The sequence below is a fragment of the Onychomys torridus genome, chromosome 22 (genome assembly GCF_903995425.1).
Source record: "Onychomys torridus chromosome 22, mOncTor1.1, whole genome shotgun sequence".
Lineage (NCBI taxonomy): Eukaryota > Metazoa > Chordata > Mammalia > Rodentia > Cricetidae > Onychomys > Onychomys torridus.
Window position 1 is genome coordinate 6,580,346 of NC_050464.1, and position 23,589 is coordinate 6,603,934.

At 48.5% G+C, this 23,589-nt stretch overlaps 2 protein-coding genes and 1 long non-coding RNA gene across 9 annotated transcripts in view; 1 reads left to right on the plus strand and 2 right to left on the minus strand.

The window, feature by feature from the left end:
- Positions 1 to 4,468, plus strand: part of Smurf1 (SMAD specific E3 ubiquitin protein ligase 1) — an 87,033-nt gene extending 82,565 nt beyond the window's left edge. The window contains exon 13 of the mRNA XM_036172317.1: positions 1,426 to 4,468. Coding sequence (XP_036028210.1) covers positions 1,426 to 1,552 — 127 coding nt within the window. The 3' untranslated portion in view covers positions 1,553 to 4,468. The remainder of the gene's footprint in view (positions 1 to 1,425) is intronic.
- A 350-nt stretch (positions 4,469 to 4,818) lies between these two features.
- LOC118572166 lies at positions 4,819 to 6,144 on the minus strand. Its single transcript, XR_004943477.1, has 4 exons — positions 5,987 to 6,144; positions 5,399 to 5,482; positions 5,241 to 5,279; positions 4,819 to 5,041 (listed from the first exon to the last, which is right to left on the minus strand). It is a non-coding gene; the product is annotated as an uncharacterized LOC118572166 (long non-coding RNA).
- Positions 6,145 to 17,072: 10,928 nt separating this feature from the next.
- LOC118572727 (transformation/transcription domain associated protein) overlaps positions 17,073 to 23,589 on the minus strand; it is a 96,490-nt gene continuing 89,973 nt past the window's right edge. For 6 of the 7 annotated variants that reach the window (XM_036172530.1, XM_036172529.1, XM_036172528.1 and 3 more), the window contains 4 exons: positions 22,710 to 22,894; positions 19,418 to 19,621; positions 19,137 to 19,331; positions 17,131 to 18,204 (listed from right to left, as the gene is read on the minus strand). In XM_036172530.1, coding sequence (XP_036028423.1) covers positions 17,920 to 18,204; positions 19,137 to 19,331; positions 19,418 to 19,621; positions 22,710 to 22,894 — 869 coding nt within the window. In that variant the 3' untranslated portion in view covers positions 17,131 to 17,919. Of the gene's footprint in view, positions 18,205 to 19,136; positions 19,332 to 19,417; positions 19,622 to 22,709; positions 22,895 to 23,589 lie in introns of all 7 variants that reach the window. The other variant, XM_036172531.1, reaches the window with a different exon arrangement.

The following is a 23,589-nucleotide window of genomic DNA, read 5'->3' on the forward strand; positions in this document are numbered from 1 at the left end:
CATGTCTGTGTCTCCTGTGTATTTCCACCACTTTCTTGTACAGATGGCTTTGATCTGTGCTACCTCCGCTAACCTGACTCCTTTCTATTTGAAGAGTAACAGACACCACAGTAACAGTTGAGGCTGCTGTCAGGGGCCATCCATTCAGGTGTCTGCAGGATTGAACCCATCCCACAGCAGGGTGCCTCACAGCCCCACCACAGCCTTGGTTCAGTTCCCAGTGGAAGTGGTTATTGTGTTTGGCAGCTTTGGGTTTGGGATTTTTTCTTTTTAAGAGTAAAGTGATTCAAGCATTAAAGGAATTTAGAAAATAAGTTAACCAGTGTCTTCTCACCAGATTTCTAAAACGATTAGCATTCTCCAATGTTTTTACATTCATCTAGTTTTTTTACATTATACAAGTGATGAGTAGATGGCTCATTCTGTAAAGTGCTTGCCCTGAAAGCAGGAGGACCTGAGTTCAAGCATTGGAACCCACGCAAAAGCCCAGCACAGTGGCATATGCCAGTTTAACCCTGGAGCTTGTGCAGTGGAGACAGGAGGCTCACTGGCCAGCCTACCTCAAAAAATGAGCTGGGAGCAGTTGAGGAAGACACCTGACATCAGCCTCTGCCCTTCGCCTGAACACATAAACAGGTGCACACAAATAAAATGTAAAAAATGGTCCATGTTTATGGCCTAAAGTAAGAATTCAGCAGGAAAATTAAAAAGGCAGAGTTCATAAAGTCTCTGCTTCCCTAGAGCCTGAACTGCTCACTTTCTATGAAACTCTTTACTGTAGACTGCTTAGAAACTGGAATTGGAAAGATGGTTCAGCAGTTAAGACACTTCCTGTTCCTGCAGAGGACCTGACCTTGGTTCCCAGCACCCACACGGCAGCTCACAGTCTCCTTTAACTCCAGCTCCAGGGGATCCAATGCCCTCTTCTGGCCTCCTTGGGCACTGCATGTATCTCTACGTTTCCTCTGTTTACTGGTTTTTAAATTACTATGAGACAATAGATGTATCTCTTTACACAAATACTTGAAGTGAATCTCCCCCAGAAATCTTAAGTGGGGAGGTTGGTATCCATCTCATCTTTCTAGGATTTGGCATTCTTTTACTTTTGAGACCCAGCACACTCTAGTAGGGGATTGGCTGACCTGATGGTCACCAGTGCACACCACAGGCCAGCCATTCCTAGTGTAGAGAATTCACACCCAGATTCCAAACAACGAGTACTAAGTGCCCGAGTTTATATTTTGATTTTGTAGATCTTGAGATTTTGCTGTAGGCTGACTGGAAGAAACAAACAAACAAAAAACAAACTTGGGTTGAAACCTGAAGCATGTGTGTGTTCAGAACTTAATAGGCTCCTCCCCGCCACAGATGGGACACCACCTTCTGCCCCACACCCCACTGTACTGGAGACAAGTGACCCCACAGTGACTCTGGTCCATTGTCCTTTTCCAGCTTTAACCGGATCGACATCCCACCCTATGAGTCCTATGAGAAGCTCTATGAGAAGCTGCTGACAGCAGTCGAGGAGACCTGTGGCTTTGCTGTGGAGTGAAGAGTGGCCAGTGGCAGCAGAGTCTTACAACCACCAGACCCAAAGCATATGGCGTCTGCACGCCTCCCGCTTGGCGGGCTGAGGCCTGAGATTCCAGAAACCCGAGGGAAAAGGCTCGTCTCCCCCCTCCTTTGGGGAGGGCAAGCCAGGGGACTTTAATAGGTGGCTCCCACCCATTTATCCCTCCTTTATTATAGTCCGCCCACCCTTCCATCACCCATCCAATAAAACGCAGCCAGGTTTCGCCCTCGGCCCCCTTGGCATAGCGGGCATGGTCAGGGCCAAGCTGGGCCCTGAGGGTTTGCATGGTTTCTGTACCAGCTCTCCCCTCTCACAGTGTAGGCTCAAGGCCCTTTTCAAGTTCAGCAGCTGCCGACAGCTTACTAAGCTCAAATTCCAGACATCCAGCTAGTAGCCTGTTCCAGATAGCAGGTGGATTTCTAAGCAGGAAATAACTGCACAGCGTATGTTTGCTGGAATTACACCAAGGCAAGAAGCTCGAGGCAGAATGTGTTTCCCCCTTTAAGAGGTAAAGGAATTGGAGCAGCCTTCACTGGAGGCCCAGGGATTTCTTTTCAGGGTATCTTGGCCGAAAAGATGGTTTTGCACAGGGGGGAAATCTTTAAAAGTCCCATCTGCTGTGTTCTCTACCCAGTTTGAAATTCTCACACGTTATGGAGCTAATCAAAGAATGACCAAAACCAGGCTCAGATCCCCCCCAGGTCCAGCTCGACTCCTGTGCCAGGGACCAGAGGCTCCTGACTGTCTTGATATGCTAATGGACTTTCACATGGGGATTCTAGGAGCTAAACTAACACTGTTGTCACCACAGCCACTGGATGGGACAGCAGGAGAGGCCGCTGACCTGGGGTCCCCTGATGCAGCTCCCCAGGATTGGTGCTATGCACAAAGCAGGGTGTGATGAAGCCTGTGGTAACAGGGTGGGGGCTCTACCTCCCTACATGGCCCTCTTCCCCAGTGGCAATGGTGATGCTAACAGTTCTACTTAATTTGCTTGCTCAGTCTTCATCTTCTGATGAGCAAGGCCAAAGCCAGCCTAACGCCGTGTCTTTAACACCATTTCCAATTTGCACAAGTGTTCGGAAGCAGTGACTCTTTCAACAGAGGGGCTGGATTCAGGCAGCTGAACTCTGGTGGAAGGCAGAGCAGCAGCCGATAGTCCATGTGTGGTTTGTCATTTTTGTTTGTGGTGGGGGCAAGAACAGGGTAATTCATTAGCAAGACATTTCATTGGTACCGGGGTTCAGGTTCAGCCATGAGTTCAAGTTGTGTGCGGGGTGATGGGGAAGGTCCTGTTGGACCACTTGGCTTTTGTGTTCTTTTCATTGCTTACCCTCAGGCTAGGGAAGGCAAGTGTCTTCCTTCTTTCCCTGCTGCTTCTGTCCAGCTTGCTCTGGAAGCAGTTCCCAAGTGACTGGACAGGTCATACACACCCTACCCCAAGAGGTTTACCCAGCTTGGTGGCCACTGGTACTGCAGAGTGTGAGTCAGCTAAACTCTAGGGTCTGCAGTTTGGGGACAGAAAGGATGCTTGGTAGACCTCACTGCACAAAAACGGAATCCGTCCCACCATCCAGGCCAGATTGGGGCCTTATCAGTCTCTCAATTTTCTGCCTTGCCCCAGTAGGGCTTCTGTATTTCATCTACCTTAATGCTTCCGAGGGTGTTCTAAAACCCAGCTCCCTTGTGACTTGGAGCATTTAAAAGTGTGAGGAAGCCTGTGCCCTTAGTGGCAGCCAGTCCATGGGAACCAGCCAGACCCCGCAGAGTGACGTTCTCTGGAGACTGGAAACCCTGCTTGTTGCTGTGGTACTGTGCCAGTCTGCAGCGATGAAGGAAACCAGGGTCCGGTGCTTTGGAGATATGCTGCAGGAGTGTTGAGTTGGAGTGATGGGGGACAAGCCTTAGGAGTCCCGTGTCAGGTGTCCTTTGAGGAAGATCCAAGGTTGGGCCTTTGGGCTGACTGTGGTAGTAGGCACATAGACCACCCACTAAGGCTTCTAAGTCTCTCCGCTTGCATTGCCTGTGGGTTCTCCCCTTTGCCAGTTCTGAGTGTCACAGCCTCCCCCAGGTGCATCTGTCTGCACAGAGCCGTCCTTTGTTGGTACCGCTGCACTTCCTTGTCTGTCTACCATGGTTAGGCCCTTCAGAAGCTCCTCAAAGAACACTGCGTGGCCAGCCCATGGCAGAGCTTCTATTGCCCTGCTTTGGGTCTGGATGAAGCCCTTTCATATAAGATCTCGATTGTCACCCCTCCTGGTGGCCCCAGACGACCCACCGTCGCCATGTCACCCAGATGCTTCAGGAGCCCAGCTCTCCAGGCTCCCCTCACCAGCGGCCAGCAGCCACACTCAGGGATGCAGCGAACACCACTCTGCTCCACAGTGCTTCAGAAGTGCCAGGCAGCAGCGACGGGGTGGCAGTGGGTCACAGTCTCTTGCTTTCTGTTAGGAGAATCTGCCACAAGATGGGATGCTGACCCCTATACTGGCTTGGCCTCACGGTCAAGTTCAGGATGGGTGGACCCTGGACTGACCTTCCGCAGAGAAAACACCCCATCCTACTGCAGCCAGGTGGGGGCCACATGGCAGCCTTCTGAAACAGTGTGGATTTTTAAATGTGTTTGTAATGTACTCTAATTTATTTTGTGAGGTCCTGTTTGAAGTGCTGCCGCTACCCTCGCGCTCTCTGTTTGTATTGCCCATTTCCCTGTGACAGTTGTACACTAATGTTCTGTTTTATGTCAGAATTGAAAGTATTTAAAGAAAAGCTAGTTCTATTTAATGCAGTTGTGGAACCAGCTGGAAACACAAAACATTGACTGTAGAGCAGGCTGGACCCGGGAGGTCAGGTTCATTTTGTTACATATGCAATAAACTCACGACTTTACTTTTTTTTTTTTTTTTTTTTTTTGGCATCTGTGACTTTGATGTGGTAACAAGATTCTGATTTATGTAGTCTTACCCGCAGCTGGTCCGCCTCTAAGGAAAAGAGGCAGAGCTAGGATTTGGGGAAACAGATGGAAACAGCAGGGCTTCTACAGTAAGTAGAGTTGAGTCTGCCCCGCCCCCTTGGACCGGAGGTGAGACACTGCCCTCCCTGGTGCTCTGCGGGGCCGCAGTAGCTGGCAAGCCACTTCCTTGCACTCTCCCTGCTGTTGGCTATTTTGAGTAAGGCTGCACAAACACCTGCTGAGTCCGTATCACAGGCTACTAGAAATCCCGGGTCAACGCGCCCCGGGTTAACTTTTGAGGGCCCTTCCTACTCCAGATGTTTCTCACAAAACTGAGATAGTCCATCGTGGTAAACTTGTCCCACCCAAGTCAAAGATACCATTCGTCGCCTCTGCGGTGACGTTCTCCTTCTCAGTGTCACAACACAGATTACCCAGGAAGTGCTGTGTGGGACGCAGCTGCTCTGTAGTCAGAACTCTGCTCCTTTCCAAAAGAGTCTTGGGCTCGTCCGTCTCTGTAAGGAAACACTAGACTGTGGCTGGTGTACAACAGATTTCCCTCCTGGACAGATCTGCATCTTTGGGAAGCCCGCCCCCCACATTGTCGTCGTCATCTGTGACGCCTCCTTGCTGTACTCACAACAGCAGGAAAAAGGGCCCTGAGGTCTCCCACGAGGGTTCCACCTCAGGAGCCAATCCCTCCTGGGAGCTCACCTGTCCATTGTCGTGCAGGTTGGAACTTCAGCACAGGAACTACAGGTCGAACACAAAAAACCACAGCTTTCAGACACTTGCTTTGTCAGCGCATCTCAAGGGACAGGGTGGCAGGCTGGTGTCACTTGCCATATCTACACCTGTTCTCCCCCACCTACCAGGGAATACTGAGGGCAGTGTCTTCAGCCACGGAGGGGTCTTGGGCCTTCAGTTCACAGCTGGAGATGACGGGGTCACTGCTCCTGAAAAACCAAGGGACAACAGTTGACTGTGGAGGGGAGGCACTCAGCCCCGAGCTTTGAGCAAACCTGGCTGCAGACCACATGCACAGGCTTTCTCGTTGACTCGGCCTCGTGCAGGGCAGGGGTGGGTGTCCTGGGGAAGCTGTATGCTTACATTGCCTGTCTGCTGTCCTCCACCCAGAGTAGTTACGTGGGGTAATTTTCACTTTTCACACCAGGCCGAGCCTGTCCCCAGCCATTGGGGCCCTGGTCCACCCTTGGTCCTCCACTCTGGCACCTCCTCCCTGCCGTCCCACTTGATGTCGGCAGGCAGGGCAATTAGACCTTGCCCCATCTGAGCACCCAAGATGTGGCCCAAGATGCCACAACAACCCATAATGCCCTTCCCACTCCACCCCTCTATTCTACTTCCTGCAGCTGTGATGGGTACTTCGGCTGCAACCCCGTCCGCCACCTCTACTCCCAGTGGCCTGTCCTTTTGTCCGGCAGTGAAGACGTTCTTACCTGCCTGCCCAGCTTGGTGCTGGGCATCATCACTCTAGTCAAGGGACCAAGTGTCAGGTGTTGACAGCACTGGGGACTCCAGCATGCCCAGGTCTAGGTCCCTCAGGGCTGTGGAAGATGGTGACTAAAATTTCAGTCACTCACAGATGTCAGCAAGTGTCTGTCTGGAAAGAAGATACCACACCAGTTAGCTTTGTACAAAAACAGTGGCACACAGGTCATCCCAGCATGAGGGAAGTGGAGACAGGATGGTCTGGAGTTCAAGGTCATCCTTAGCTTCATAGAGAGTGTCAGGCTAGCCTGAATTACATACTATCAAAAGAAAGAAAGAAATCAAAACGTTGGGCCAAATGATATGGCTGTGGGTAAACGTGCTTGGTTGCACAGCCTAATGACCTGAGTTCAATCCCCCAATCCCTCAGTGAAAGGAAAGAAGTTGTCCTCTGATGTGCACCATGGCGCACACACACTAGTATTTTTTAAAAGTGGCCCTGAAGCATTTGCTACAGTGTCTAGTAAATATTCAGTAAGTGCTGGCCTTTTAAGAGTGAGAAACCGGCCAGGCAGCAATGGCGCACACCTTTGATGGCAGCACTTGGGAGGCAGAGGCAGGTGGATCTCTGAGTCTGAGGCCAGCCTGGGTTACATGGTGGACACTGACTCAAAACAAAAAACACGGCTACCTTGGTCTATACAGCAAAGCCTCATCTGAAAAGCCAAAAGGGTGGTGCGTGAAGCAGCTAAGACACACCTGGTGTCACCCAGAGTTCAGTTCCTGACTTAGAACTCATTGGGAGGTACAGTAACTGCAGAAGACATTCTAAAGGCTCCAGACCCAGGTTCTGGTCGCAGGGAAGCAGCTGCATTCAAAAGCCAAAGGTCAGAAGACAGGTGTGATGAGCATACTGCACAGAAGGGAACAGCAGGCAGGGCGAAGCAGCACTGAGCAGCAGGGCCCGGCAGGCGACAGTGATGCCAGTCCTGGCTCAGCCGTGCTGCAGTGAGAGCTGAGCCGGACGGTATCAGCTAGAGCCTGTGCAAGGCCAGGGAAGGGCCGGCGGTCTTTGGAGAAGACATGGATGGATGGCCATGGGAACTTGCCTAGGAGGCAGCAGCTATGTGAGGAAATGGAGGAGCCTCGGGTCCAGGGAAGGGACTTCTGAAGATATCAGTATTGGTAGGCTAACACCAGTCTGAGTGAGCACAGTGACCCTTAGCTATGATTTCAGCACCTGAAACTTGCACATGGGATTGAAAGTTGGAGGACAGCCAGGGCTGCACAGTGAAGGCCAGGCCATCCTGAGCTACATAGCTAGACCCCATGTCAGCAAAAAGTAAACATATACCAAAGGGTCTGAAGAAAGGTGAAGTCACCAGTACCCTTCAAATGTGTTTTCAAAAGTTCCCAAACAGGCTGGAGAGAGGGGCTCAGAGGATCAGTTCCCAGAACCCAATCAGGTGGCTCACAAGCACCTCTAACTCCATCTCCAGGGGATCTGATGCCCTCTATGGCATCTGTGGGCACTACCACACACGTGGCAGCCAGGCAGGCAGACTGGCAGGTGTGTGCATGCATGTACACACAACTGCAAACAAATCATTTAACCACTATCAGAAAAAGCAATGATAGAAAATGAAGTTCCTGCAGAATGATGCCGCTATAAAGCACATGCCACACAAGTACGAGGACCTGAGTGCTCCCTGGGACCTGTATAAAAGTTGGACACAACACGTCTGTAACCAAGGTACTTCTGTAGAGATGAGAGGTAGAGATGGGAGAATGCTGGGAAATGTGTGGGCCAGCTCACATGGCATCTGCAACAGCAAACAGGAGACTGTCTGGAACAAGGTGGAAGGTGAGCCCAACACCTGTGATTACCTGTGTCGTCAGAAGACCGAAGATGGAACCCAGGGTCTCATATGTGCAGTAAAGCCGCCTACTACATATTCAGCCCTAGTAATTGCCCTTTTAAAATATAATTTACTTACTTTATGGGTATGCCTGCAAGTATGATGTGCCCTCAGAGGTCATAAGACATTAGATCTACTGGAAATGGAGTTATAATAGTTGTGAGCCATTATGTGGGTACTGGGAACTAAACCCAGGCCTTCTGCAAGAGCAACAAGTACTCTTAACCTCTGAGCCATCTCTCTAGCCCACTAATTATTTCCTTTTAAAAGGGTGTTGTTATTATTATTGTTGTTATTATGTAGATGAGGGCAGAGGACAGACCACAGAGTGCACTCGGAGGCCAGAGGACAACTTCTTGTAGTCAGTTCTCTCCTGCCACTGGAAATCTAGGAATCAAACCCGAGTGCCAGGCTCCAGCAGCAAGCACCTTTAGCCACTGAGCCGTCTCACCAGCCTGCCAATAATTTCTTATATTAGACAATTACCTGGCTTTTGTCCTCTCTGGGTTTGACTGGTGTTATATACAGAATATACAGTAAGTTTTAAAAAGGGAACTATCTCCATCCTCTCTGATTTCTGGCTGTGGTGAGAACGGCCTTTGTGTTTTGCTACTTAATGAGTTCTTTCTCTTCTCCTGGAAACAGCGACTTCCTGTTTCTCTTCTTAGTGATTTGGATTATTTTCCTCATTTAGTTTAATGTTGGCAGCTAAGTTGTTATCTAAAGGCTCAAATGGAAACTGAGCAACAATTATAATTCTTTGGGGCTCACTTTACAAATACATTTTATTTAAAAGGAATTTTATGAGGTGATTTTTTTCCTTTTTTCTCCCCAGCAGGACGGGAGACGATGGCTGCTGGTCCCTGGTTCTTTTGGCTATAGCTGGGCTTTGCAGGTTCCTCACAGTGCATCTCTGTAAGCTCGAGGCTGGACTCGGTCTACATTTTTAAAAAAGAGGCAGAGGCATGTGGATCTCCGTGAGTTCGAGGCCAGCCTGGACTACAAAGGGAGTTCCAGGAAAAGGCGCAAAACTACATAGAGAAACCCTGTCTCGAAAAACCAAAAAAAAAAAAAGATTTATTTTTATGTGCATTGGTGTTTTCCTTGCCTGTCTGTCTGTGTGAGGGTGTCAGGTCTACTGGAACTGGAGTTACAGACAGTTGTGAGCTGCCATGTGGCTACTGGGAATTGAACTCAGGACCTCTGGAAGAGCAGCCAGTGCTCTTAACCACTGAGCCATCTCTCCAGCCCCCAACTCAGTCTACTTTTATGACAAATATACTTACTTAAATAAATTGTAGTTTGTCATTTTAAAATTTACCCTTTGGGGCTGGAGAGATGGTTCAGTGGTTAAGAGCACTGGCTGCTCTGGCAGAGAAGTAGGTTCGATTCCCAGTACCCGCATGGTGGTGGTTCACAGCCATATTTAACTCCAGTTCTAGGGGATCCAGTTACCTCATCTGACCTTCCAGGCCCCAGGCACACACGATGAACACACATACATGCAGGCAAAACACTCACATACATTAAATGAATATAATTTTCTAAAATTTGTACTTTTATACATTAAACTTCATGAAAATAACAGTATATTAACAATATCATATCTAGACTGAGGAGATGGTGAAGCAGTTGCCTCCTGTGCATGAGGACCTGACTTCAATCCCTAGAGCCTACATAAAATGCGGGGCCTCACAGCATGTGTTTCTAATTCCAACACTAGGGATGCCATAACAGGCAGATCTCTGGGACTCACTGGCCAGGCAGCCTAGCCTACTTAGTGAGCTCCACATCAATGAGAGTCCCTGTTTGGAAGGTAGGTGGTGCCGTGAGGATTACAGCTGAGGCCCAGCACTGTCTTCTGGCCTAGATGTGCACATGTGCCCACATCTGTATCCCTGCTACACACACACACACACACACACACACACACACACACACACACACACAAAATAAAATGTCTAGGAATGGCGTCAGCAATATGGCAGACTACACTTTAGCTTCTCAAATGGTCCCAGGCAAGAACACAGATGACCAACTAGAGAAGACTGAAACCTCTCCCTAGGTACTCCGGAAAACAGCTGGAGATGGATAGCAAACCAACACAACTAAGAGGAGCCAAAGCCCACAGTAGCAGGAAAGGACAATGGGATGGCTAGAGAGTTAGGTCCTCGGGACCGACCCACTTGGCAGAGAAAACCTTGACTCCCACAAGTTCATCTGACCACCCACACATGCCTTGGCAAGCACATCCCTCCCCCCAAATAAATGTACAATTTAAAAAATAGTAGGAAATTGCCTAATTTTTACATGCCATTGTCCCCAGACCTCACTGGCCTGGTGTGGATTGCAGGAAGCTGTGGCCTGGTCCTGGTTCCTGGCTGCGCCCTAAGGAAACTAGATCTATATCCAACCTGTGCCGGGCCAGCCTGAGGCACAGCTCAGCTGTTGAAAATTAGTAAGCAGGGCTTGACGACAGCTACAAAGGACTGTCAACAGTCGGGGTGAGGGATGTGGACACACCCAGTACTGACTGAAGGGAGAAGAAGCTAAGACCCCATGGAGAGGCTGGGGTGATGAGGAATGTAACATTGAAAGCTGTTACAGGGCTGGGAGCTGGCTCAGTAAACAGGAGCACTTGGTGCACAAGCATGAAGACCTGGGTTCAAATCCCCAGCACCCTTGTAAAAAGCCAAGTACCTGTAACGCCAGTGTGGTGGGAGGTGGAGACAGAAGAATTATTCGGTTTTGCTGGCTCCCAGCCTAGTTACAAGTTGTAGGAGACCTTGTCTCAAGGTAATAAAAGTGACAGAGCAGGACCTCCAACACCCTCCTATTGCCTCTGCACACAGGTGCACCTGTGCACACCCCTACCCCCCAAAAAACAACCATGTATATCAAAGAGTACAATGACAGAAGCAATCCATATGCACAGGTCAGGGAAGAGACATGGTTGCAGACCAAGGGAGAATGGCTACTTTTTCTAGATCCTATTTTTCCAGCAAAGAATCAAAACATACAAAGAAGCAAGAATATGGGGCCATTTCTAGAACGAAAATATGCCTAGAGACCATCCCTGAAGGATAATGACGTAGAAGTTACTAGAAAAAAGACATTTGTCATTCAGTAATGACTGACTTCAGAAAACCCACATTTTTCACAGTAATGTGTTTTTAAAGATTTACTTTCTTATCAGGAACTGTGTGCACACATGTGTCTGCATGTGGGTGTGGGTGTGTGTGCTGCAAGCTGCAAACACATACAAAGTTGGATTTTGGCTGATTATGACACACTAATACCTGGAAGAAGCCCAGGGCCTTCCAGAGGTCACGCTGAGGCTCAAGGAGCCTTGGTGATATTGGCTTTTGATTATCAGCCGTTTCCTGCTATGAGTTTCTTGTGTGCTAGTGTAGCTTTCCCATCATTCTTTGGGCACCATTTCCCCTCTACTAAGGAATATTTAGATAACCTTCTGAGCAGTAACACAGCCAGGATCCCTAATTTCAGGCCTTTCTGTAATTTGTCATTAGCAGCATCCGGCCAGGACAATCCCTGGACAGACAAAAGTATCTTATCAGAGACATCTCTGTAGTCTCTAAGAACAGACTTAAGCATCCAGACACCTGTTTGAGAAGGCCTGGCAGATGTGCTACTCAAGCTAACTTCATCCTTACCAAAGTTTTATCTCTAGTTTTAGATCTACCCTTAACAATTAACTCAGAACTAAAGGGTTCCTACTCACAGGTACATCTAGCTGTGACGGAAGTTGCCTAGCCAAGTTGCCTAGTGACCAAGCACACTACAAGAGAGTACTAGAGGAGCGAGATGGGAGATGAGGACGAGCCAGATGGGGAAGAACAAGATGAGAGAGAAGGAGATGGGAGAGAGAGGAGCTGAGATGAGAAGGAACTAGATGGATGAGAACCTAGATGGGGCGGAACTAAGATGAGAGATGATAGAATTTAGAGGACAGCAGATAAACGCTGAGAGAAGTCAGGCCAGAAAGGAGCTGGGCACGAGAAAAGAATAGAAACTGCAGATAAATGTGGCGAGAAATCAGGCAAGGAAGGAGCTAGGCACCAGAGCAGACTAGAAGCTGTGGAGAGGGACTGACTCAGAAGAATACAGTGTATGGACTAAGAGTTTGGTTTTTAAAGAGCAGATTCATTTTTTATCATCAGGGATTAGATTATCAGCTGGTTGTAGATTCTTCCAGGACCCTGGAAAAGGTGTAGATCAACTGAGTCACTTGAAAAGGACACTCTCCAAACTGTTGAGTCTGAAGACTGTGCCACAGTTCTTAACCCAAATAAAACTCATTCATTCACCAAAGTGTACTCTGGTAGTATCCATACTTTGGTCTTTTGTGTGCTCCCTCTCTGGGGTGAATAGACGTGTGTGAGTGTTGCATCGACACATGAAAAGTTTTATCACACAACAGTTATGTATGTCTATCAAAAGGCAGGTTCTTGCTATGATGGGTCAGCTACAAAACTTAAGGTCCTTCTGCTTCTGCCTCCAAGATGTTGTGATAACTGACATCATCACAGGCAAAGAGAAAACCTTGGAAGCAGAACAAGAACAAGCACCATGTACCAGGCATGCTTGGTGAGATACACACAATTTCTCAATAAGCTGTGGAAGATAGATTAAAAGCAGTAAACAACTGCCAACTGAGAACTCTGTACTTGACAAAATGAGGAAAATTGGGACATTCTGAGATTTAAACAATGACGAAGACCAGGGAGGACTTCCTGGCCACTGGCACTACCTTACAAGGAGTCAGACCTTCAGCCTGAGAGAGGGCACTAGCAGTGGAAGCTGTGTAAAGAGGCATCTCCCCAATGAAGGTGAATGTGTGTGCAAACAGAATCCTGAAGATAAGGATGCTTTAGTAATGGGCCACAATTTCCTACATGACTTGAAAGATAAAATGCATCAAAAACAGTAAGTCTATACTATGTGAGCAGACAACACACAAAGGTGTAATTTTTCAAAAGGAGGGGTTTGCCAGGCAGTGGTGGCACACACTTTTAACCCCAGCACTCGGGAGGCAGAGGCAGGCAGATCTCTGAGTTCAAAGCCAGCCTGGTCTACAAAGTGAGTTCCAGGAAAGCCAGGACTACACAGAGAAACTCTGTCTCAAAAACAAAACAAAACAAAACAAAACAAAACAAAACAAAACAAAACAAAACAAAAAGGAAGGAAGGAAGAAAAAGAAAGCAAAAAAGGAGGAGTTTATTTTTATTTATGCATCTGTGGGGCATGGAGAGAAACTCTGCTCCTCTGGAGCTGGAGTTACAGGTGTTGTGAGCTGCCTAGGGATGGAACTCTGGTCTTTTACTAAAGCAGCAAGTGCTCGGAATCATCTACAGCCCCTCAAAGCTGTAACTTTTGATATTTACAAAATGAGACAGGGCAGACATTTGTAAAGTGTACAGTTTTTGTATGGAATTAAACATAGCAGAAATTCAAATCAGACTGTCCTAATTTTAGGATATTAAGAGACAACTTGTTGACTGGAGAGGCAGCTGGCTCAGTGGTTAAAAGCACTGGCTGCTCTTGCAGAGGACCCAGGATCTCTCCCTACATGCCAGTTCCAGGGGATCTGCTGCCACTTTTTGGCCTCCAAGGGTACTGCATGCATGTGGTGCACAGACATACATGCAAGCAAAACACCTATACGCACACATATATGTATATATACATATGCATATATGTGTGTATGTATATATATGTATATGTATGTATATATATGTATATGTGTATATATATGTATATGTATATGTCTGTGTATGTATGTATATATATATGGTTTTTCAAGATGGGGTTTCTCTGTGTAGTTTTGGTTCCTGTCCTGGATCTCGCCCTGTAGACCAGGCTGGCCTAAAACTCACAGAGATCCAACTGGCTTTGTCTCCCGAGTGCTGGGATTAAAGGTGTGCGCCACCACCACCCCACCCCCATGACCATAATGTTTTTTTAAATGAAGAAAAAAGAGACCACGTATTTTTACACAGTATTTATAAGACTTATGTCAATAGAAATGAGGTTTCCAAACAGTGTGTCACTACAAAGCTGATCACTGGCCCACACGGAAGGACAGCAATGAAAGACAAGCCATGAAGAAGCTGGAGAGATGGCGAGGACACACAAGCATAAGCCTTTCTGTTAGTCACTCCTTTAAATGAAAAGGGTTACCCCTCCAAAGACACAGAACAACAGAATGCATTAGAAACAAAATAAAAACCAGGATCCAACCACGCTCTTCTGAATAGAAGAGAATCCCATTAGATCTAAGGATCCTCAGACTGAAACAAAAGGATCCTATTTAAATGGTGAAGAAGTGTGTGTGTGTGGGGGGGGAGGGCTATGCCAAGGCTAACAAGAATCAAAGGACATTACATAACACCAGCTTAGTTAACGCGAGACGCTGCTACAGACTCACACTAGACACCATTAACTCTTACCTATCAGAAGCAAACATGGCAGAAGCAGGGGGGAGAAACAGTTCTGGCATAAAACCTGTCTTCAGCAGATACAGCAAGGAGCAGGGGCGAGGGGTAGAGGACCTGTACACAGCACAGGCCGAGTGGGCCTAACCCAGAACGCTGGCCCTACTTAGAAGCAGCACAATGTCTGTGTATATGTGTGCGTATATGTGTGCATATGTGTGTGTATGTGTGTGTATGTCTGTGTATATGTGTGTATATGTCTGTGTGTATATGTCTGTGTGTATCTTTTGTGTTCTGCAGTACTGGAGATTGAACTCAAGGCTTCGTGCATGCTAGGCAAAGCTCTAGCATGGAGACACCACCTTAGCCCACAAGACATTTCTTTTTCTCAAGGGCACCTGAAATATCACCTGGGGCCAGGCCACGGAGCAAGTCTGAAATTGGAGCAAGTCTGAAATCGTACAAGGCTGAAGGCTTGGGCTGGTGATGTGGCTCGGAACTTCCCGCCAAGTCTGACAATTTGAATTCCATTCCCAGGTCCCACAGGGCAGGAGGAGGAACCACTTCCTGAAAGCAGTCTTCTGACATCATCCTGTCCAGCTACTGGCCAGTCAGCTTCTTTATTAACCCAATCACAGCAACATATATTCACACAGTGTAAGTGTAAAGGAATATTCCACAGAATGGAAGTATATTGGACCCAGTTTACATACACAAACACCATCAGTTGACTGCCAGTTGCAAAACTTAAAAAAATAAGTCATAAGGAAATGGTGTTGGGAAAATAATACACACATGCAAAAGGATTAGGCAGCATACATACCTCAGACCAGATATACGTGTCTACTCAAAATGGGACAAAAATATAAAACACATCAAAATTAAATACTCTCAGACTATGGAGGCCGAGGCAGAAGAATTACTTCAAGTCAGCTTGAATGACCACACAGTAAGTTCCAGGTCAACCTGAGCTAAAGCAAAATTCTGTCTTAATAAATCAATCGAAGGCTTGGGCAGGACTGGAGTAGACTTTCCAAGTATGCACAACACCCTGGGTCTGTCTGATTCCCAGAGCATGATAAACGGGCACAGTGATATATGCATTTGGTCCCAGCACTTGGGAGTTGGAGGCAGATGATCAGAACTTAAGATTATCCTCAGCTACATAGCAAAATTGAGACCAGCTCAGGCTATAGAAGACCCTGTCTTTAAGAAGGAAAGAACTCTTACATATACACACACACACACACACACACACACACACACACACACACACACAAATTTTAATTTACCTCAAAATGGTAGTCCTCTATACATGTGACCTCTATAAATTCTGAACAGGCACCCTTGAGCACAATTCCAGACATCACTACCACATTGGGCTGAGAATACCTTGGCTCATGTCACAATGGCATCCTGGGACTCCTGTTGTGGGATTCTCATTTATTCTTGGTCTGGGCATTTATGGGGGAAAGACCCCTTCCTGTCCTGGCCATCTCTGTAATGTTGGTTGTTACCAGCAGGGGGCAGAGGCAATCCAGAGGGATGGCGTGGCTGAGCCTGGCACAGAACCTCAGGCCTCTTCCTCACCAGTAACATTGAGTCTAGACTAGCTTTGGCAGGGTGAGAATCAAGGGCTGCATTACTACTCAAGCCTGGTGCAGCATGATGACCTTGATCTCATCATCCGCCATCAACTCCTGCTATTTCAGTATCTAAGACACTTTCTCAAAAAGGAAGCAATTCTCTGGAAACTGAGGAGCATAGCTAACCATGAAGAACCAGCAGGAAAGACAGATGGATACCATGTTTCCCCTCAGCCTCAGTCAGTCAGTAACCCAGGGTGCAGCTCAGCGGGATGGAGTTCAGCAGGTTCAAGTACAATCCCACTTGTTCCAGGACTGGCTCTGGGACCTTGGAAGGGCTCCTCGCCCTCTCTGAGCAGGCAATTCCTTTTCTGTAACATATAGAGCCATCCCTCTCTTCGACTGAAGTCCCACAGAGCCCAAGGACTGGGGATGAATAGAAAGACAGGAAGGCTACTGGGGCCAACCAGCCGCCAAGGAGCTCGCAGCCAGGTCACAGGCAGTCCAGCTGTGTGCTGAGGTGTACAGCAACCAGGAGGCTGCGTTCCTCAGACTTGACTTCTCAGACTAGGGTAAGCTTAGCTTCAAGAGATGATCTCCATAAGCTGGGGACACTGGGAAGGTAGAAGAGAGTCCAAGGCCAAGAAGGGGCTGTGTCTACCCATCCCCACATGTCGAAAGCAGCTGTACAGAGTCCTTGTAGAAAGTTGGCACCTGTCAATGTCAAACTCCTTTAGATTCAACTCAGAGCCTATGTTGAAGTAGGAGCCACACATCCTGTGTCATGCCAATGTCACAGCTGTATGCTTAGGATTGTCTCGTGTCCACCGGTACACTGGTTCATACTGCTTTCCCCAAATGGAGGACCTGGCCAGGGTTGAGACTGGATACTGAAAGCCAGCTGAGCATCCAACAGGGTCCACAGAGATGGGTACAGACAGCAGGATGAACATCGACAGGCCTGGCATCCCTATCACCTAACTTTAAACAGGCTGGTTTGCTTTGACCCTTGGAGCCAAGTGACCATGGCCACTGCGTCCGCACAGCAGCACGCCCCATCATCTGGAAGCCACACACCACTCTGTCCAGATGACACACAGAAACAGGCTAACACAAAGACAGGTGACAACAAACACTTTTGTAAAATATTTATTCTAAAAAAAAAAAAAAAAAAAAAAAAAAAAAAATCACACTTTACAAATTTAGCTAGAACCTTCTCAATGCTCAGATTTATAAAAATGTCAACATAACAGAGACTAAAAGGGACAAACTTTCACCGCTTTCTTTTGAAGTTAGGAAGGAAAACCAAAATGATTTTCTTGTTTTTGTTTTTGTTTTTTTTCCTGGTACAATGATAGTAAATCTCTAAAAGATAGCCAACAAGCCAGCGTAAAAAGTGCAAGGTTGGCCTGCTGGCCTCCACACTTCCATTTCTGCCCAGCTGAATCAGAATCCATGAGGTCAAGCGCAGCTTCCCCCGCAGGTGATGCGGGCTCACTGAGACGTAGTGAGGTCCCCAAAGCCAGTGATAAACAGTGACAACCTGTGCTGGGATTAGAGAGCCCGTCTGTCTGCTCCCGGTTCCTGTTTCTCTAACACTGTGGGTTTCCTGGACCCCGTTGAAGGTCTGTGCACAGCACGCAGCTGCTCTGAGGTGTAGTTTCTGGAAGTTAAGGGGGTGTAGGGACCTTCTCAGTCTGCCCGTCACACTGAGGCAGGAGTACACAAGAGGAAACCCCAGCCTGGGAATCCTTAAACTAAAAGCATCTCAGAAGCTGCCTAGTTGGACTCTGCCATCTCTAAGAGCCGGGCCATTCTGTGTGCAGGGGCCCCCCGGGACAAGTCTCAAGCTCTTCCGCACACAAACTACTGGGAAAGGAACTAAATAAAGTGGGTAACAAGGCAGAGCGAGGCCTCAACAGCCATGGGCTCAGAGGCTGAGGAGGCACATTTCACATTCCGGGCGAGGTGACGGCTGAGCTCACAGCCATGGGTGCCAGGCAGGGTCCATGCGACATAGGTTGTCCAGGCTATTGGCGGCGGCCACCAGGGTGTTCACCTTACTCTCCCCGCCATCGAACTGGGCCAAGTTGTGCAGGCGGGTCATGATGGCAGTGACAGCTTTCTGAACCAGGGAGACTAGCTGCTGGCCGTCCATGTTCTCAGGCTGCCCGGCGGCCGACAACGGAGAGGAAGTGTCTTCCTGGGTCTTTTTGTGCCAAGCAATGATCTCGTCCCGGAGCACAGTTTTCAGAATGCCGTCCACCTGTGCAAAGGAGAGGGGAAATGGCTGTGTCCCACTAGGAGTGACGGGGGCAGCTTTATGGTGTGGGCCCATCTAACAAGAGTGGCCAGGGCCAGGCTGCCACCCAGGGACTGAGCAAGGCACTTCTTCTCTGACACAGTGTTGGGAAAATCGGCTGAGAATCCATTGGAATGTAGCCAGTGTCCCAGGCACAGACAGGACACCCAGAAATGGCAGGCTTGAAGGATGTGTCCTGCCACTGTACTCAGAGCAGATAGCCCTGCGCTTGTCAGGGTGCTGAGGGCGTCTTGGTGAGGTAGGCAAGTGAAGGGTAAGTAAATTCAGTCCTGGCTTGGCTTGAGCTACACACACACACACACACACACACACACACACACACACACACACACTTCTCTGAACAAGGCCATTGAGTCACTGACATACAGCTCCCCAGCAACCCTTAGCAACTCCCATTTTACAGCAAATAAACCTGAAACATATTTTGGAAGACACTAGGCTGATCTGGACTGGTTTTAGTAGCATACACCATAAGACCAACTATTCTCTGAATTAACTCCTGGGTGAAAAAATATCCTATTTATATCTATTTATATCTATACCTTCTTATATCTATGGTAATAATTAATATTATGAATTGATTGTGAATAACTAGGCATTCATGAGCAGTCAACTGAGGCTTATATAACTCAAGCCTGTTAATCAAAACAAAAACCCACCTATACTTCACACTCCTAGGGATCAACTCTTCTTTTCTTTTGGCAAAGTGACCTCCCTTTCCTTCTGTACATCTTTAGACAATGAACATTCCAAACCTTCTCCAAACACCCCACTCTAACATTCTCCCTCCTTGTTTGCAGGCCTGAGCACCACTGAGAGCCCAGGCGGCATTAAGGAATGGCCCAGGCTGCTCACGGGAAGACGCTGAGACCCACCTTGAAGTTGGGCTGTGCGAAGCACCGTGCAACAGCAATCATGGAGGCTGTCAGTGGGCCGGAGACACCGATGGTGGTCAGGAACTCAGAAATGTTGGGTGTGAGGCGGAAAGGGACTGGACGGTTCGCATCCAAGTCCCCAGTTGCATCATTTATGTCGAATCGGAAGTAAGCCACATTGAGCTTGCCTGTGTCCTACATTTTAGAGGGAGACATTTTTAAGCTCCACCCTGGCAGGACAGAGGGGTCAAAGCAGGGTCTAGCTGTTGACAGTGAATTACCTGAGCAATCTGTAACATCTCGGGGTTGAGTCTATTGAGATGCAGGACGAACTCGGCAAAGCCGATGAGCGCCAGCTGGATGGTGAACATCTTCCGGAAGGTCCAGTAGTCTGTAGCATTGGGGAAGGTGTGCAGGGCCCACTCCTTCAGCATGCTGCGGGGGACCATGTTGCTCTGGACCTCTTTGAGAATATCTCGGAGGACCTGGAACACACATCACTCTATGATTCTTTGCCCATGTTTCCTAGCAACTCCTGGTTCACTTAGCGTCTAACTCAACACTGCAGACCTCAGTTTCCCTCTGAGCTTGGACCCACTGCCAGTGTGACTGTCTGAATAGAAGCTACGGCTATGCGGAGCATGCCTCTCAAGGTCAACACGCAAAGCTACTTTCACCTTTGCTGACTCAGAATGCAACATTCAGCTAACAGAAGGGACAAAGGACAGCTGGATACCTGTATCTTCTTTAAATCATGTAGAGAGAGAAGTGTCATAAACCAAAGAGTTAATAAAAAGCGGGGGGGGGGGGGGGGGGGGGGAGGGGGGGGGAAGGGCACACATATGCATGAACTCACTTCTGTGCTGCAAGACACCAAATCCCAGGAAGTGAACTTTAGTCTAACTGGGAAAGGCCAACAGCAATTTGTCCAGGTCTCTAGAAACTGCAAGCTCCTACCTACAGTCAGATGGTGGACTTTCACATGCCTTTCTGCCAGGCTCCTTCCCACCTCCACAGTGGCCAGGACGGCTAGCCCTCATCCCTGGAGTTGCCCCCACCTGACCTATGAGTTCACTCAGTGATACAATGTTTACCAAAAGAACCAAAGGTAACTAACATTGCAGGGGCCAGAGACCATGCCATCAGCTAGAGCCTGCAAGAACCAAACACAAGAGCTGGTACAGGAGATGGGGTGGGAAGGGCAGTGGCTTTGACAGCTCCAGAACATTCCAGGAACCTAGAAGGTCAGGTGTATTTAACTGGATGTGACCCCGAGGTTCTGCCCCAGTGGCAGTGAGGGCAAAGGCAAAACTACAAACCGTTGAACATGCTGACGTCGTGGCCCAGACAGACACCATCAAAACAGACACCAGCATGTTGGCTCAAACATCTAAGAACATCTGTCAAATTAAGAGTTGGGGTGGTAGTTTAGTGGCAGAGTGCTTGCCTAGAATATGTAAGGCCCAGTACTACCAAATACACATGTTCACACAAACACACCGACCGAACTGAGTTGATTTTAATGGTTACAGGTGTCAGAGGAACAGACTAAGTCCAGGAAAGCAGAAAGTGTCTAGAATTCACTCTAAAAAGACAAATCAGGGGCTGGAGAGATGGCTCCACAGCAGGCTGCTATTGCAGAGGACCTGGGTTGGGTTCCCAGCACCCACGTTGCTGCTTGCAACCTTATGTAACTCCAGTACAGGGGATCCACCAACCTCTATGACCTTCAAGGGCACCAGACATGCATATGGTGCACAGATATGCATTCAGGCAAAACACCCATATACATAAAAGTGGATACTTCGACAAACTGTCCAACTTAAAAATGGGTGGAGGACTTGAACAGGTGTCATGAAAGGAAAAAGATAAATACAGCAATACAGAAAGACTGTTGCCATCACTGGGGAGCAACTGCTAGTACTGCATACCCACCAGGGTGGCTACAGTGGGGGAAAAGGGGGGCAATAAGCAATGGCAAGGACACAGAGGAATCAGGACACACACTGCTAATTTGTTCAACATGGAGTCACTATGTAACCCAACACTTCTACACCTGGGTGCTACGAGAAATACATGCTCAGAAGTGAACACATATTCACATAGACAAGTATGACAATGTCCACAGCAGCGGTCATTAGAGCCAAAAGTAAATAAATATCCAAAGCCCACCAACTGATAAATGGACAAACTAAAAGCACGACACTCATATACTAGAATGATGTGGCAATGTAAAAGGAATAGCGTGCTGACACAGGCTAGCAGAGTGGATCAAATCACTCTAAGTGAGAAGTCAGACACCAAAGCCCAATTCCATTCATGGCACCCAAGAACAGGCAACACCAGATGCAGAAGACCCATGGTCCACCTGGGGCTGGGGTGGCTGGGGTTTGGAGAGATGGGAGTGGTAGCTGATGGCCATAGAGCTGAGAATCGGCTACAGACACTCAAGGCCTTCGAGGATGGCTTTCACAGCATGAAATTTCATCTCAATAAAAGTGCTATTAAAACCACCGGAATGGAGCAGAGTTAGCACAAACCAACCAGGTATAGGAGGAAGCTGGGGAGGAGCTGGGAGTCACCCAGTGGGGTCAGTATTTCTACTCAGGCAGTGCCTGTGAGCTGAACCAACACCATTCCTCAGGCTACTGGTGAAGCACCTAAGCTTTAGCTAGTGGCTTTCTCTGTCAGAGCAGAATGATGGCCTCTCTCATGAACATTTCACATCTGCCCAAGGGGCACACAGAATGACCAAGCGTGACCTGTGCTATAAAATGCCCAATTCTCAACTGAGGAGGCCTCAGTTCTATCTAGAAACCTATGAGTAAGCAGGGACTCACTCCCTCTGCCTGAAAAGGCGGGGAACCTTTCCAGACCCCGCCAGCCAGGACCGCCTCAGGCTCTCCCTGCTCAGGAGTGGAAAGGATGCCTATGGGCTCTAGCCTCCTAATAAAGCCCAGTGTTGCAGGACCCAGAGAAACTACAATGAGCCCAGGCAACACAGGGCAGGTCATGGCTTCCACCCCGTGGCCTCTCCTGGTAATGCACAGAAGGACCCCATGGCACCTGGGGAGGGGCCAAAACAGCTGCCTCTTGCCGCTCCACACAACCCTGGACAAAATCTTCCCAGCCAAGGGCAGGAATGTGCAAATAAGGAGAGGGCCCTCTGTCACCCTGTGAGCACAGGCTGTCTGGGATTCCTATGGCCCACTCGGTGCTCCTGCCCCAGGCAACCCAAACAGCTGGGTCCCAAAGATTTCAGTCGGTCATGTTCTACATTTTAGAAACCCCACAGGGTCTAGATGTGTGTTACCCAATGTCACTGGCTGCCAAGTGAGCATGCCATCCACTGGTGTTTAAAGTCTAATTTCTGAGCTTTTCCCTAAGTGCAAGGGCAGGGACAATGGACTCTCTGAGGTCAAGAGCCTCACCACAAACCCCTGCAGCAGATGGTCACCAGCCATCTGACCTCGCCCATCTCATGAGAAGTGAGGAGTCCCTCTCAGAACATCCCACTGTAACCAAGCAGCATGGACAGAGGCCCGGGGCAGCAGCTGGCCTCCTGCCTGGTACCTGGTGGCTGGCCTGTGTTCCCCGTGCCTGCACTGTGGCCAGCCTGTCATAGTAACGGGAGATGGGGTTGTCATGCTCAATGCCCTTCTTGGCACAGCGCTGCTTGTAGATCTCCACGAGGGAAAGTGAGGAGGGATTGTCTTCCACGAGGCGCATCTGTGGGGACACAGCCACAACCCGAGGAACTAGGGAGGAAAGAGGACAAGGTGAGGAAGAGTGACCGGGTCAGCACTCAGCATTCCCTTTCTGCCACCAGCCCAGAGTGTAGACTATGCACCAGACAGAGCTGAAGAGCCCAAGCCACATACCTCAGTCACTCAGCAGATGCCATAAAGCACCACCCATAGGGTTAAGTCCTCACTGGGTGCTCCAAGCATCCTTTAGCAAGGACCCTATGCACTGCTTTCTCTTTACAGGCCTTCCCTGGCTGGACACCACTGACTCTTAACGCACCTGTTACATTTGTGTATCCACAACTAGAAGGGTTGCCTCCATCCCTGCATAGAAGGTAACTGACATTTCTCTGTAACCTGAGGTTCAGTGATGGACTCCATTCATAACAGAAATCCAACATTCTGTTTCCATGACTACTGCAGAGCTGAGGTGTGGCTCCTTGAGCAGTGTGTATTTGGGGATGTCACCTGTCATGGCCAAACTGCTGAGCTCTAGTTGGGAGTAACCCAGCAGGTAGGTACACTACCTGTGTGGCACCACAGCTGTCTCCCTATGATGTCAGCTGGCAGAGTCATGGACTTATGGGCACTTTGGGTTCTTCATCTTCATGGGGACAGTCCCCATGATTAGACAAGATAATAATTAAGATGCTACTTGAAGGAATAAAGTCAGCTGGAGGGAGTGGAGACTGACTGCCTTCCTGGTG